This window comes from Oreochromis niloticus, linkage group LG3 (genome assembly GCF_001858045.2).
Source record: "Oreochromis niloticus isolate F11D_XX linkage group LG3, O_niloticus_UMD_NMBU, whole genome shotgun sequence".
Lineage (NCBI taxonomy): Eukaryota > Metazoa > Chordata > Actinopteri > Cichliformes > Cichlidae > Oreochromis > Oreochromis niloticus.
In genome coordinates, this window is record NC_031967.2 from 83,935,859 (window position 1) to 83,949,704 (window position 13,846).

The 13,846-nt window shown below is 43.1% G+C and overlaps 1 protein-coding gene across 2 annotated transcripts; it reads left to right on the forward strand.

Annotated features, from left to right (window-relative positions):
* The first annotated feature begins 844 nt into the window (after window positions 1–844).
* On the forward strand, window positions 845–11,644 carry LOC102076895 (deleted in malignant brain tumors 1 protein). Of its 2 annotated transcripts, XM_025905885.1 has the most exons (9): window positions 845–924; window positions 3,857–3,926; window positions 5,963–6,211; window positions 6,541–6,576; window positions 6,663–6,672; window positions 8,096–8,382; window positions 8,494–8,799; window positions 9,608–9,934; window positions 11,450–11,644. In XM_025905885.1, exons 3-9 carry the CDS (start codon window positions 6,136–6,138, stop codon window positions 11,488–11,490), a joined length of 1,083 nt encoding a protein of 360 aa, XP_025761670.1. In that variant the 5' UTR covers window positions 845–924; window positions 3,857–3,926; window positions 5,963–6,135; the 3' UTR covers window positions 11,491–11,644. The 2 variants fall into 2 exon arrangements, with proteins under 2 accessions (XP_025761670.1, XP_025761669.1); XM_025905884.1 differs by lacking the exons at window positions 845–924; window positions 3,857–3,926 and having other exon boundaries at window positions 5,886–6,211.
* The last annotated feature ends 2,202 nt before the right edge of the window (window positions 11,645–13,846 follow it).

Genomic DNA, 13,846 nt, shown 5'->3' on the forward strand with positions numbered 1-13,846 from the left:
TTGGAGTCGGGGAGAGGAGGAACTCCCTTTGAACAGGAGGAAACATCCAGCAGAACGAGGCACAGGGGAGAATGGTCGTCTGTGACCAGTTGGGGTGAGGAGAAGGAGGCAGGACAAAACACATAATAACGTATACCTTATTGATCTCCATGGGGAAATTACTCGCTCTGCATTTAACTCAGTGTAACAGTGGGCAGCAGAAAAATCAGGCGCCCGGGGAGCAGTGTGCAGGGACGGTACCTCAGGAGTACCTCAGGGTAGCCATTCAGTGGGGACGTCCACACTACCTACTGACCTATCCCTGCCCCCGACCATGCTGTGGAAGAGAGATTGACCATAACTAATAACTAAAAATTACTCCTGGAAACTGGAGGCCAGGCTTCCCATTCTAATTTAAATATTCTGGTTAGTCTGAGGTTTGAGAGCGAAGTGTTGTAATGGAGAGAGATTTAATAAAGAGCTCATGACAGAGATATACTCTGTCATCTAGTCCCTGTCAGTATTCATGGTTGATGGCTTTTCAGGGAGTTTTTAGGACATCCTGATAATAATGAATTACAGTAGTCCAGCCTGGAAGTAATAAATGCATGAACTCATTTTTCACTCACTGTGAGACAGGATATTTCTAACTTTAGAGATAAAAACATGGGTGCAAAAATGGGAGAAAGCAGTTTTCAATATGTGCATTGAAGGACAGATCCTGGTTAAAAATCCAGAGTAAGTATCTGGTTAGATACCATATATGTCCAAGGTTTTTTAGCACAGAGTACAATAAACTCAGTCTTATCTAAATTTAGGAGCAAAAGGTTAGAGGTCATCCAGGTCTTTGTTTTCTGGAGGCATCCCTGCAGGTTGACTGACTGGTGTGTTTTGTCTGGTTTCATGGGTGGATACATGGAGGAGGGTGTCATCTGCATGACGGAGGTATGTTGTGCCTATTGTGGTGTTACCTAAAGGACGCATGTGTAATGTAAACAGAACTGGTCAACAGCAGGTGTATTGGCTGCATTTTTAGATAAATAGTTGTATATGTTTACACAATGTACAATTTATATTTGCATTTCAAGTTATAAAAATTGACTCAACATGTCTGTGGGGGGTTTTTTACAGTAAAAAAAATACTACTAGGATTTTAAGTACTTTGTGTCATTTCAGATCAGTAATAGTACTATTAATAGTAATAGTAGTAATAATGCAGTATGTCAGTGAAAAAAACAACTAAATTCAGTTGAGCTGAAAAGAATGATACCAAACAAGGCAAGGGGAAAAAATAAAATGAAACATATCCTTTGGTTTGTGTCAGTCACTTGGTGGCAGTACTCTCCAGAACACTGGTTCTAGTACCCATGCTGTACTCCACTATCACCTCATGCACTGGCTACAGCCGCTTTGATGTAACAGAGGTGATGTTTTACATTTCTACCACATGAAGAACTGATTATTTAAGACCTTGTATGTGAGGAGCAGGATTTTGAATTCAATTCTGGATTTAACAGGGAGCCAGTGAAGGGAATCCAAAACAGGAGAAATATGCTCTCTTTCTAGTCCCTGTCAGGACTCTTGCTGCAGCATTTTTGATTAAATGAAGGCTTTTCAGGGAGTTTTAGGGTTTTTAGGGAGCTGGTTCTCTAAAAAGAGCCGCAATTCCCATCATTGCACAGCTGTAAAAGAAAAGGTATTAGTAACCAGGGAACTAATAGCAGATTTCTATGCAAGAAGTTTACCATCCGATTCTGTGAGAAACAAAGAACAAGAAACAACAAAGTGTTTGTTAAAACAATGAAGCATTTCAGTTTTGTCTGACACAGGAGTGGAGTCTATAATTAGGAGATATCTCTGAGCTGGCAGAGGGAGACTTCTGCCAAAGTTTGCCAAAAACTCCTAGATTCATTTAGACTGTCAGTGGTTAAAGTAAAAAAAAAAAAAAGTCACATTTGGCTTTCCTGATGGAGGCAGTAAACCAATTACAGCTGATGAAAACATAGCCAATCAGCATCAGAGCTAGACTTTCTCGCAGCTGCCCAGGCCTGGTTTCTCTCATGTAGGAGACCGGCCAGTTCAGAACTGAACCAGTGGTTTTCCCGACCTTTCACTCTGACCTGGCAAAAATGGCCATGTTTGTTCACAAGGTAGATAAAACTCCCCTGGAAATATTCCCATGGTAAATTGACATTGTCAATCACTTTAAATTAAAACTAAATAAATTATAAACAAAAGCTTGCTCATTGAAAAGCTTTACATTTTTTTGTGGCGATGTGGGGCTTGGAGCATGAGATTTTAGTGTTTTTCAAAGCAACTATGCAGTGATCACTCAGGTCGTTGGCAAAAACTGCCAGTGTGGAAAACTTATGTGGCATATTGGTTAGAAAAAAAGGTCAAGGAGAGACGATTTATCTGGGGAAATGGGATTAAGACTTGTAGGTCTTGAATAATTTGAGTTAGATTTTTAAAAAAGAAAAAAAAAAAAGAAAAAAAAGCAGCGTGCCTTAAGATCACCAGACACAGAAGAAAGCCAGTCCCAGTTAAAATCACCTAACAGAGGGATTTCATTAAAATGTAGTTCAGATAAAAGTTGACCCAGAGACGAAAATGCACTGGGGGAAGCAGACGGAGGCTGATAGCAGCCAACAACAGTCAAAGACTGATTTCCAAACAGATTATTAATTAAGGCCAATATTTCAAATTGCTAAGATTCAGATCTAGAGAATAAGACCTGAGCAGCAAGACGCCACCACCACCTTTTCTGGGATGGTCTCAGCTGTAAATGTTAAATCCATCAATTGCCATGTCTTTATCCAGTATAAATTTGGATAGCCAAGTCTCAGAAACAACAGTTATATCAGCACCGGTGGAACAGCCCAGGTTTCAATCATATACATGTTAGGAAGCACACTCATATGAAGGACATGTAACCTATGAAATATCAGTTATGTGTTAATAACTTAATAAATTAAGCATTTGCATTTTAACAGTGCAGAAATTCAATTAAAGAAACTAATCGTTTGTTTCCTCATAACAGCACAGATATGCGATTGGTTCAATCTATTTTGCATCAACAAACCAATTATCGAGGTGCTGAAAACAGAAACATTCAAATCTGCATGACTCACGGACTTCTCATGCTCACCTTCCATTCATGACATACTTGCAAAGGTCAAATCTTTATTAGTGTTACATGAGCTTTGTTCACATAAAATGGAAACTTTTTACAGTGTAAACAGCAAGACTGACTCTGACACTGAGTGTGAACAGTCTCACTGATTCATACGGTGAGACGGTGAAGTGGTCTGAAGTATACCAAAGAGTTTGTTTCAGCTGAAACATGACTTCATGAAGTCGTATAAATGGACAGGAAGTATTTTTATTTTAACATGACACTTCCTGATTTTCAGTTATTGGAGAGATTACACTTCAGTCTTTACTGTTTCCATGGCATGACATAATGGAAAAGGCCAATCAAATATACAAATCCTGAGAAGGCTCTGGCAGTGGCCATTCTCAGAAACTGACGTATATCAACACAGTTTAAAAGCTGTCACAGTATTTTACAGAGGGAACAGTGGGGTGATGAGTAGAGTGCATTCACAGTTTGTCTTCTTTTCTTTAGTGCACCTAAGGTGGGGCCAGGTTTCACAATGGGTTCACCCGAAACTTTGCTGATTGTGATCCACACCCGCTTTCACACCTTGGCTGTGATTAGCTAGAGGATCAATAGGGGGTCAACACCTTCTTGGCTTGAAATCTGGGACTGTCCATCATTTGGTCTTCGAACTGAAGACATTTTTTAAAGATGAAACATCTTCAAGAACCTTAAAGAAGTTCAGGAGGTTTTCTTTTCTTGTTTCTTTTACTGCAGAAACAGATTCCAATCACTGCAGTCTGAGTGGTTTTCTTCAAACTGATTCTTCTTCTGCTGAGCGCTGCAGGTCAGTCAATGTTTCCACACCTGCCTGTCCTCATGATGACCTCTGACCTTTAATGACCTCCTGTTACATGTGTGTCTGAGCTGCTGCTATCTGCACTAACTGTTCCCTGCAGGTAAGCTTCACACACAGTATTATGTGTCTTCTGAAAGTCACTGGTGCAGGTAATACTTACACCTGCACTGTATTCGCTATTTGGTCTTGAGTGGCGCTCCATGTAGGGTTTCATGCCTCAATCCTGAATTTTAGAATTTGATTGTGTGCTAACCAAACAGTCCAGGTAAAGAGTAAAGACACCTGAGAAACCCTTCAGACCTCAAACCACCAGAAGTTATTTGATGAGTTAAGTATAGAGCTTTACCCTGAGTGTAAAGAATGGTTCATATCAGCTCAGTCAACATCTAACAGCTTGTAGGAACAAATCACTAAGTAAGGCATAGGTGTAAGTGGGTGTGACTGGGTTTGGTTACAGTGTTTGCACTGAAATCAAGTGCAAGTGGAAATCAATTCCAGAGACAGAAGAGCAGAAAACATTTAAAAGGTGAAAAAGAATAAATCTCAGAGAGAAGACCAGCTCAAATTTAAATGAGGAATGGTTATGAGCCAGTTAATGAAGTTTATGATGGTACCTGATGATGGTAGTTCACACTGAGTCTCCAGACAACCCATAATGCACCACTGTCTGTAGGAGGTTGTGTTTCTCTGCTGCTTTCTCCAGTCAAACATGGCATCTCATGTGGCTTATAACTGTTTCATCCTTAAGTCTGTCTCTTGTTTCAGATCAGTGGTGCTCTTATATCAGGGCTGATGTAATTCACCATCAACAACCTGTTCTGATATCATCACTGTCTTCCTTCTCTCACCCCAACCAGTCGCAGCAGATGGCCCCGCCCCTCAGGCTTTAGTCAGCATCTTTCCTCTATACCTCAGGTTAGACAGCTCTCCCAGTGTAACCTGAGCTTCTGCTGTTGCAGGTATCATCAGTGGCTCTAAGAGTTTGAGTACAGCTACAGAGCAGTAAAGCTGCAGCTCTGGGCACATACAGAGGTCAGTGCATACAGCAGGGATCACCTGTACCTGTACCTCCTGCTTTGAACTCAGGTGGGAGTCTGAGAAAGATTGATTTGATTCTTATGGGATGGTTTCCTTGGATAAGTGAGCCACCTGCTGGCACATCCACATGACTGAAGCATGAGAAGTTCAAACTAAAGGATCAAACAGAAACCGAGTGTTTGCTTTAACAGATTGAACACACTGAGGTCAGAGGTCAAAGGTGGAGAGCTGAAGGAGCTTTCGCTTCATTCTCTCACTCTCACTAAGACTCTGTAACGGTGCTCCATGTCACATGACCAGCACTATTCTCACTCTGTAATATTCTTTACTTCACGTTCTGCTTCCTGTCAGAGCTTGATGGTGTCAGGCTGAAGGGAGGAGCCAGTTTACCTCAGCGTGTCTGTATCAGCAGGCAGAGTCACCTCTAACACAGGTGAGTCTGACTGCTGCAGTACAGCCACAGCTGCAGCTCCCACACATCAGTCAGCACAGAGCGCCACATCTGTCCAGCTGTGCACTAACATTAGAGAACATCTCACACACACCTACACACACACACACCTACACACACACACAGTGCGCCCCAGGGTGGCTGTGGCTACAACGTAGCTTGCCATCACCAGTGTGTGAATGTGTGCGTGAATGGGTGGATGACTGAACGTGTAAAGCGCTTTGGGGTCCTTAGGGACTATTAAAGCGCTATATAAATACAGGCCATTTACCATTTACCACACACACACACACACACACACACACACACACACACACACACACACACACACAGCTGATTGTGCTCTTCCAGCAGGCAGAGTCAGTATTTGGCAGAATATTTATGGATTAATATTTCAATGTAGGGCAAAGTACAGTTAGGCGTGATGGGATAACCACGATCAAAGGTCACTGAGCACACAGAAAGAAAACATGGACACCACAGAGAGCAAAGTCCAGGTAAATATTAATGACTGGAAAACAAACTCTCTTTGAAGGTCAGTGGGGCTCTGAGAGGATTTACGAGAAGCCTGTCATTAACCAGGAGACGGGAATTCACGTGTGATGGTGGGAGAGAGGTGGAGCATGCTTCACCATCCAATCAGAGAGAGAGGAGTCAAGCCTCACCCTCACCTCATCCTGCAGATAAACGCTGAGTTCAAGTCAGAAGATGATCAGCACTCAGAGAGACGTCTGCTTAGACATGGATCGCCATCTTCTTCTGCTGCTGCTGCTGTGGAGCTCAGGTAGGACTCGTCATTTGAAAGGATCAGAAGATGAACAGTAACACATTTACCTAGGGTGTATACAAATTCTCATCCACCCTGTTTAAGCCAGCCTCCAGCACTACAACCAGGCTGCATATATCACAAAGCAGAATAACAAGATGGGCTGTTTGTCTTACTCTAAAGGCATCATAGGACTCATACTCTGTGTTCAACCTAAACTTGTACAATGTTTCTGAGCTGACAAGAAGTTTAGTCCAAAGCAGTGGGAGGGGTTTGTTCCCTCCTTACCTGATCTCTAGACCAAATCCTTCCTCATACTCATGATCTTTCTCTCATGTCCTTCTGAGGAGTGCAGGCTGATGAAGATCATCCAGATTCAGCAGGTAAACTGGGAAATCAAAGGGAAATAAAGAAACATATGTCTTTAAATGTAATTGTTTTTTCAGAGATAATTTCCCTCTGTGTTCAGTGATCGCCAGGTTGGTGGGAGGAGCCAGTCGCTGTGCAGGAGCGCTAGAGATCCTGTACGAGGGACAGTGGAAACCAGCGTGGGTCTTTCCATCAAACCCGAAGACATCAGATATCATCTGCGAGCATCTGGACTGTGGCTCTGCTGTTTCTGCAAGAAACAAAGGCACAAACTCATCAACGTTGTTCATCGGTGGCGCCTGTGTTCAGGGTCTAAATCGTTTGAATTCTTTCTGTGCCGTTCCTTATGTTCGCTCTACCACCACCCTGGACATAACCTGCTCAGGTAAAACAGTTTATGAGATCATCTATGATGTAATATGTGATAATAATGTAACCTGCTGAAAGTGGGCAGCAGACTATCCAGCAGTCATGACAGAGCAGAGTTTCCCTGGTGCCTACAAGCACCACAGCTCTCTAGCTTGCTGGTTTCCAGCAGCAGTTTCTTTCTTTCAGAGCTCACCTTCAAGTAGTGCATGACCTGCTCTGCCTCCTGAGCCTCAGCTACCACAGTTTTGTTCTGTTCTCAGAAAACCATCAGGCCTCACTGTCACACATGTGTAACAAGTGCACATGAAGAATTCATGCACAAATGTACGATTCCTCAATATTTTATATTCTGTGGGCAAATTTAGAAGTGCCATGAATGCAAACAAATGATGAAGACCTGGCTGTGCCCGAAAATACACATCGTCAAACTAAATACTACCAGTACAACACCAACAATTATAATAATACTAATACTACTACTAATAATGATAAAGAAGAAGTGTCAGACAGAAATATGCATTTGGATCAGAGGAATACTATCTGCAGATACTATCTGTCAGTGTGCCCCAGGGTGGCTGTGGCTACAATGTAGCTGCCATCACCAGTGTGTGAATGTGTGGATGACTGGATGTGTAAAGCGCTTTGGGGTCCTTAGGGACTATTAAAGCGCTATATAAATACAGGCCATTTTTGCTATTCCTCTTTGGTGCAGCTTACAACACCAAAATGAAGTTTGTTTGTTCTACACAAATATCCAGAGTTCTATGCATAAGTATTTCTTTCACTGTTTTCACTTCCTGTTGTTACTCCGTTAATGTTAACACTTTACTGCCTGTGATTCTGTTCCTGTGTGAAACATGCCGACATTCCTTAAGTGATGTCACACTGTCTACTCTAAAGTCTCGGAGGACTCGTACTCTGTGTTTATCTCAAACTCCTACAATGTTTCTGAGCTGACAGGAAGTTTAGCCCAAAGAGGTTTGTTCCCTCCTCACCTGATCTCCAGTCCAAATCCTTCTTCATACTAATGATCTTTCTCTCATGTCCACCTCAGGAGTTCCCCATCGTTCAACAGGTAAAATGACAAATACCAGAGAAACACAGACTAAAGTCTGACTTGAACCTTGTCGTGAGTAAATTCCTTCTGTGGTTAGAATTTGTCAGGTTGGTGGGAGGAGCTAGTCGCTGTGAGGGGACTTTGGAGCTTAATTATCTTTCTGAGTGGAGACCAGTGAAGGACTATCGATGGGACCGGGAGGCAGCAGCTGCTGTCTGTAAACATCTGGACTGTGGCTCTGCTGTTTCTGTAGGAAGTAGAAAACACTCTGTAACATCTATAACATCTCTACCATCTGTGTGGAGGATCAGTGGTGACTGCTTCTCTGGATCTGCTCTGAGGCATTGCATAAGAAAAGGGATTTCCACCTCAGTACTGCATGTAACCTGCTCAGGTAAAACTATGTGTGATATCAGCTATTACACCATATGTTGTGTAATGTAACAGGCCACCACTCATGCATGTGTCTCTGATCTCTCTGTTTGATCCTATCTGATCTCTCCAGACTCTGTCAGGCTGCTGAACGGTTCCAGTCTATGTTCAGGCAGACTGCAGGTGAAGTCTAACCAGAGCTGGTCCTCAGTGTGTGAAGCTGACTTTGACCGGCAGGATGCAGAGGTGGTCTGTAGGGAGCTTGGCTGTGGACCCCCTTCAGTCCTCCAGGGGGCGCTCTACGGAGAAGTGGAGGCTCCAGTGTGGAACAAAGAGTTCCAGTGTGGAGGCCATGAGTCTGCTCTCCTGAACTGTAGAAGCTCAGGTTCAGCTAGAAGCAGCTGCTCACCTGGCAAAGCTGTTGGACTCACCTGTTTAGGTAGAAGAAGAGCTTCAGCTTTGATTTGGTTTGTTTGATTATTCTTTTAATGATGACTCTCTGCTGTCAGTTACAGCCTGATGATGTCAGGCTGTTGGTAGGAGACAGTTACTATGCAGGTACCCTGGAGCTGCAACATGTGGGAGATGTTTCCAGAAAACATCAGCTTTCTTCTTTTTCCAAGATGTTGCAGCTCCAGTGTATCTGACAGTGATTTCTGACATCACCAGACTAACAGAGAGTGGAGAGTCAAAAGTGCTCAAAGGACTGTGAGACTAGGAGTTTAAAATCAAAACTTTGTAAACATGCTTAGCTTCCTGCTGCGGTCCTTCCCAGGACAGACTACACATCATACAGAGGAGACACTATTAGGACAATAACTATATGAACACAGTAAAGATGTTAGATGAAGTTTAAACCCGTGATTGTTATAGTTTAGTTGATTTTCAAAGATGACTGTGTGGAACTGAATCAAACAGCCCAGTGCTGAGGAATGAGAGATTTTAGGGTTTTAGTGGCACCTGCTGACCTCACGATACTGAGTGAGAGCTTCTGATCCCACGAAGAGTCTTTATCAGGGGTGTCAAACTCCAGTCCTTGAGGGCTGATGTCCTGAAACCTTTACATGTGTCCCTGCTGCAACACACCTGAGCTTCTGATCACACAAAGGGTCTTTACCTTACAATATAAAGTGAGGCAACTGTTGTTGTGATTTGGTGCTATATAAAAAACTGAATTTTGTTCAGCCATCCCAACACTATGGATGCTGTAACAGCATCATCCTTTCATCATCTCTGTGTGTTTACAGATTCACTGGCTCAACCAATCATTATTTTGACCTCCATGGACGGGGTCTCCGAGGCCCAGCAGCAGGGCTTTCAGGTGTCCAAGGGCTCCAGCTTCACTGTCAGCTGCTCCATCCAGCCACAGTACCCAGGAGGCTCCTTCCACCTCACCTTCACCTCCTCTGACACCAAGAACAACTACACGCAGCCAGCTGTCAATCACTCTGCCAACTTCCCATTTCCTGCTGCAGAGCCCGCCCAGCAAGGAAACTACAGCTGTGTTTATCAAGTCCATGTTTCATCTCACAAGTTGTCCTCTGAGAGCCACCTGCTGTCTGTCACAGTCTCAGGTAAGCAGAAGCAGTAGATGATGAGATCCACCATTATCCCGATTATATGCACAATCTCACTTTGCTAATGAAAAAGACGAGGGTGGAATCAATATCAGATGACCCACATGGTGAGTGGCTTTGCTCTTTAGTCTCAAGCTCTGTTAGAGGAAGAAATGTTTCTCTGGAGGGCTGGGAGGCCGCACACTTCGGGGTAGGGCTAAATTACTATATACGTCTGCCTACTCTCTTTCAAACAACTGCATGGAATGATATTATGAAATGTTGGTGAATGTATATGTTTGAAATAAAAATGAACTGAACTGAATATCTGCTGATACAAGCAGGAAACTCATGTTCCCATCAAACTGTCCAGTTTGCAGGTGAATCCTTGATTTTCTCAGTCAGAGTTCATTTGTTTAATGAGTCCTGATCAAACTAAAGGATTTTAGGTGGAAACAATCAGGAGCCCTGGTAAAATGATCACTCACCCATCAGAAGAAGCAGAAACAGACTCCACTGCATCGTCGCTCTGTCACATGAAAATGACTTTTCTTTCATTTGAAGCAAACAGTGTTGTTTGGACCAATCACCCAAAAGGAGGTCCTGGCCACTTTCCACCACTGTTTTCTAACAGTGGTCACTGTTGGTCTTACCAACAGAGGCTGGAACTCTCTCCATGTCTTGTCTGCTGCCACCTGTGGCTCTTGCCAGTCTCACATAAAACCCAAACTTTCTGCCATCCTACACAAAGACATGTGGCACAGGCCCCAGATGTTCAGCACCCAGGAAAGGAGCATCTTCAAGGAGCTCCAGCTTCTGTTCCTGTAGGATTTTTCCGAAAGCAGAAGCAGCAATAGTCCGTCTATCACTGTTTCGCCCAAAGGCTCCAAAGCCAGGGCATGTCCACATTAGCCAGAAGCACTATGGAGTATGTTCTGTCTCTGTACAGCATTTTTATTTCACTTTTATTTCATGTCTGACTTTCTGTTGGCGAGTGTTAAACGTGTTGCTGTACAACAGTGTTTGTCACATTACGTTCCTGTAAGCTACTCTTCTCTGGAACCTGATATCACAGATAAGAGTGAAATAGACACTCATGCAGAAGTTTCATTACCAGCAGGGGGACATAACATATTTGAGGCCAAGAAGTTGCGAGTGAGCAAGGAAGGTATGAAGCACATTCCAGTGTCCTTCAATGCCAGAAATGATTAAGCTTGGTGGCTAATGTGTATTTACATGTAAATGTGTTAATGTCTTTTTAAATTTTTTCCTGTTGGCTTGAAATATAATATCTCCCTCTACTGATGCTGAATATACTGCAGCTTCTGCATCCAGTATCATGCTTTACTGTGATATTGGGTTGTAGGCCAGCACTACACAAATTTTGGACCCTTTGGCTCCCGCTTGCAGAGCTGCTTCTAGTGTGAAAATCACAGGACAACAGACACGTTTGTAGCTGATGTTTGGCCTGTTTGGACCTTCACAGATAAGTTATGCAGTGAGTCTGAGCTGTGTGCGGTCATGTCTCTGCAGCCTCACCGCAGACGGGAGGACGCTGGGCTGATGGAGTGTGACCTCAGCGTTGGTGCAGTGAAGAGGGCGGAGCTCACAAAGCTCAGTACTCATTATATAGAGTGTTTGTCATGTTCGCCCTCCAGTGTGCCAGGCATGAATTCCTGCCTGGTCCAGACTTCTGCTGCTGTGCTCATTAAAGTCTGTAACACTAAACCCACCTCTGCCTATGAGTCTTCCTATAAACCAACAGACAGAGCAACAGGTCTGAGGTGAAGCTCACACTGAGTTTAGTTCAAGCTAAAGACATATTTCTCTCATTGAAGTTCTGGTTTGGTCTTTATTGTCCAAACACCTGCACTAAGAACAAAGATAATTCTTTGAGTCTCTGGATGTGTTACAACACTCAGGGGCAGTCCTGGCCTGTTTGGTGCCCTGGGTGAACACTCCCTCTGGCAAAGTTATGTGACATTAGTGATGTTTGAACTTTCAGCATCAGCTTGGTTTTGAAGCCTTTACTTTAAAATATACACCATCCAATAGTTGACCTTAATCCTACAGAGAATGTGATGATTTTATGGATAATTAAAGTCAGTCATATATCCACAAACACAACAAGCTGAAAGTCAGTGATGCTGCTCGGTTTGCAGTCCTGAACATCACGGCACACATCCAATTCACCAATGGTTGGGTACAAGATTTGGCTATTTTTAAGCCTCCATGTTGTGAGTTCATCGTCATTCAAACAAAGGTAAGCCAGCTTGAGTACTGCAAGTAAAATGCGTTTGATTTCCCGCCTCCAACCAAACATTCAGCTTGATTAGTGGAAGCATAAATTCATTCATGAGGGAGAAATTACAGTGAGAACATGTGGAGGCTCTGTTAGATGGATAACAGTGAGTTCAGTGCACTGATGTGACATTGTCCTGAAGGATTTAGTTGTTCTCTATAGTTAAATAAATTGCAATGATTTATTCATATTTATTATAAATAATCCTAATTATATATCTTGCTTCCTGGTTTGTGTCCTGTGTAACTAAAATCCATTCTATTTTAGTTTTATACATTGATTAATGACCTGCAGAATCTCCTTATCATATTAGGTGTCCCTAATTGACACTTAAAGTCAAACTTTATGCTTATTTCATCTTGAAAGTGATTACATCCTTGCATTACATGCTTTAGGTTCATTTTTTGCAGGCAGGTTTCTGAAAGAGAACAGACAGATTTAGAATATAACATGCAGCGTTCTATAGATGGATACATAAAAACATGAAGAATTACATGTATGTGCTAACTTTCTAAACATGTTCATGGCTACATTTCAAATCAAATCAAATCAAATCACCTTTATTGTCACATCACATGTGCAGGTACACTGGTACAGTACATGCGAGTGAAATTCTTGTGTGCAAGCTTCACAAGCAACAGAGTTGTGCAAAATACAATAACGTGCAACAAGCAAAATATAAGAATGGTTAATCTAAAAAGTAATAAATATATGTACCATATATAAAGGTATATACATTACTGAATGTGTATACTAAATATGTTTTTCTACGTGTGTCTGTGAGAGAGTGTGTATATACATGTTTTACAAATGAAATAGAGTAAACAATAAAATAAGATATATAAAATATAAAATATACAGAGGTTGGTATGTGCAAAACAGTGGCATTAATGTACAGTTTGGAGTGCATAATGTTGAAGTTCCAGTAGTGAGGGTGAGGTGTCTATGACGTGTTCAGCAGTCTGATGGCCTGGTGAAAAAAGCTGTCTCTCAGTCTGCTGGTTCGGGACCGGATGCTGCAGAACCTCCTTCCTGATGGAAGTAGTCTGAAGAGTTTATGGCTGGGGTGACTGGAGTCCTTGATGATCCTCCCCGCTTTCCTCAGGCACCGCTTCCTGTAGATGTCTTGGAGGGAGGGAAGCTCACCTCCAATTATCCGTTCAGCACACCGCACTACTCTCTGGAGAGCTTTGCGGTTGTAAGCGGTGCTGTTGCCGTACCAGGTGGTGATGCATCCAGTGAGGATGCTCTCAATGGCACAGCGATAGAAGGTCCTGAGGATGCGGGGGCTCATGCCGAATCTTTTCAGTCTCCTGAGAAAGAAGAGGCGCTGCTGCGCCTTCTTCACTGTCTTGTTTATGTGTACTGACCACGTAAGATCCTCAGCCAGATGTACACCAAGGAAGCGGAAGCTGCTCACTCTCTCCACAGCAGCGCCGTTGATGGTGATGGGGGTGTGTACTCCTCTGCACCTCCGGAAGTCCACTATCAGCTCCTTTGTCTTTGCGACGTTGAGGGTGAGATGGTCGTCTCGACACCAGTGGGTCAGGGCGCTGACCTCCTCCCTGTAGGCCGTCTCATCACCGTTGGTGATAAGACCCACCACTGTAGTGTCGTCCGCAAACTTC

Excerpts from the sequence above, each read along its gene's own strand:
- LOC102076895 (XM_025905885.1), top strand. The coding sequence starts at position 6,136 with ATGATCAGCACTCAGAGAGACGTCTGCTTAGACATGGATCGCCATCTT. Across the intron at positions 6,212-6,540 it reads GCTGCTGCTGTGGAGCTCAG|GAGTGCAGGCTGATGAAGAT; the intron begins GTAGGACTCGTC and ends TGTCCTTCTGAG. Across the intron at positions 8,800-9,607 it reads TGTTGGACTCACCTGTTTAG|ATTCACTGGCTCAACCAATC; the intron begins GTAGAAGAAGAG and ends GTGTGTTTACAG.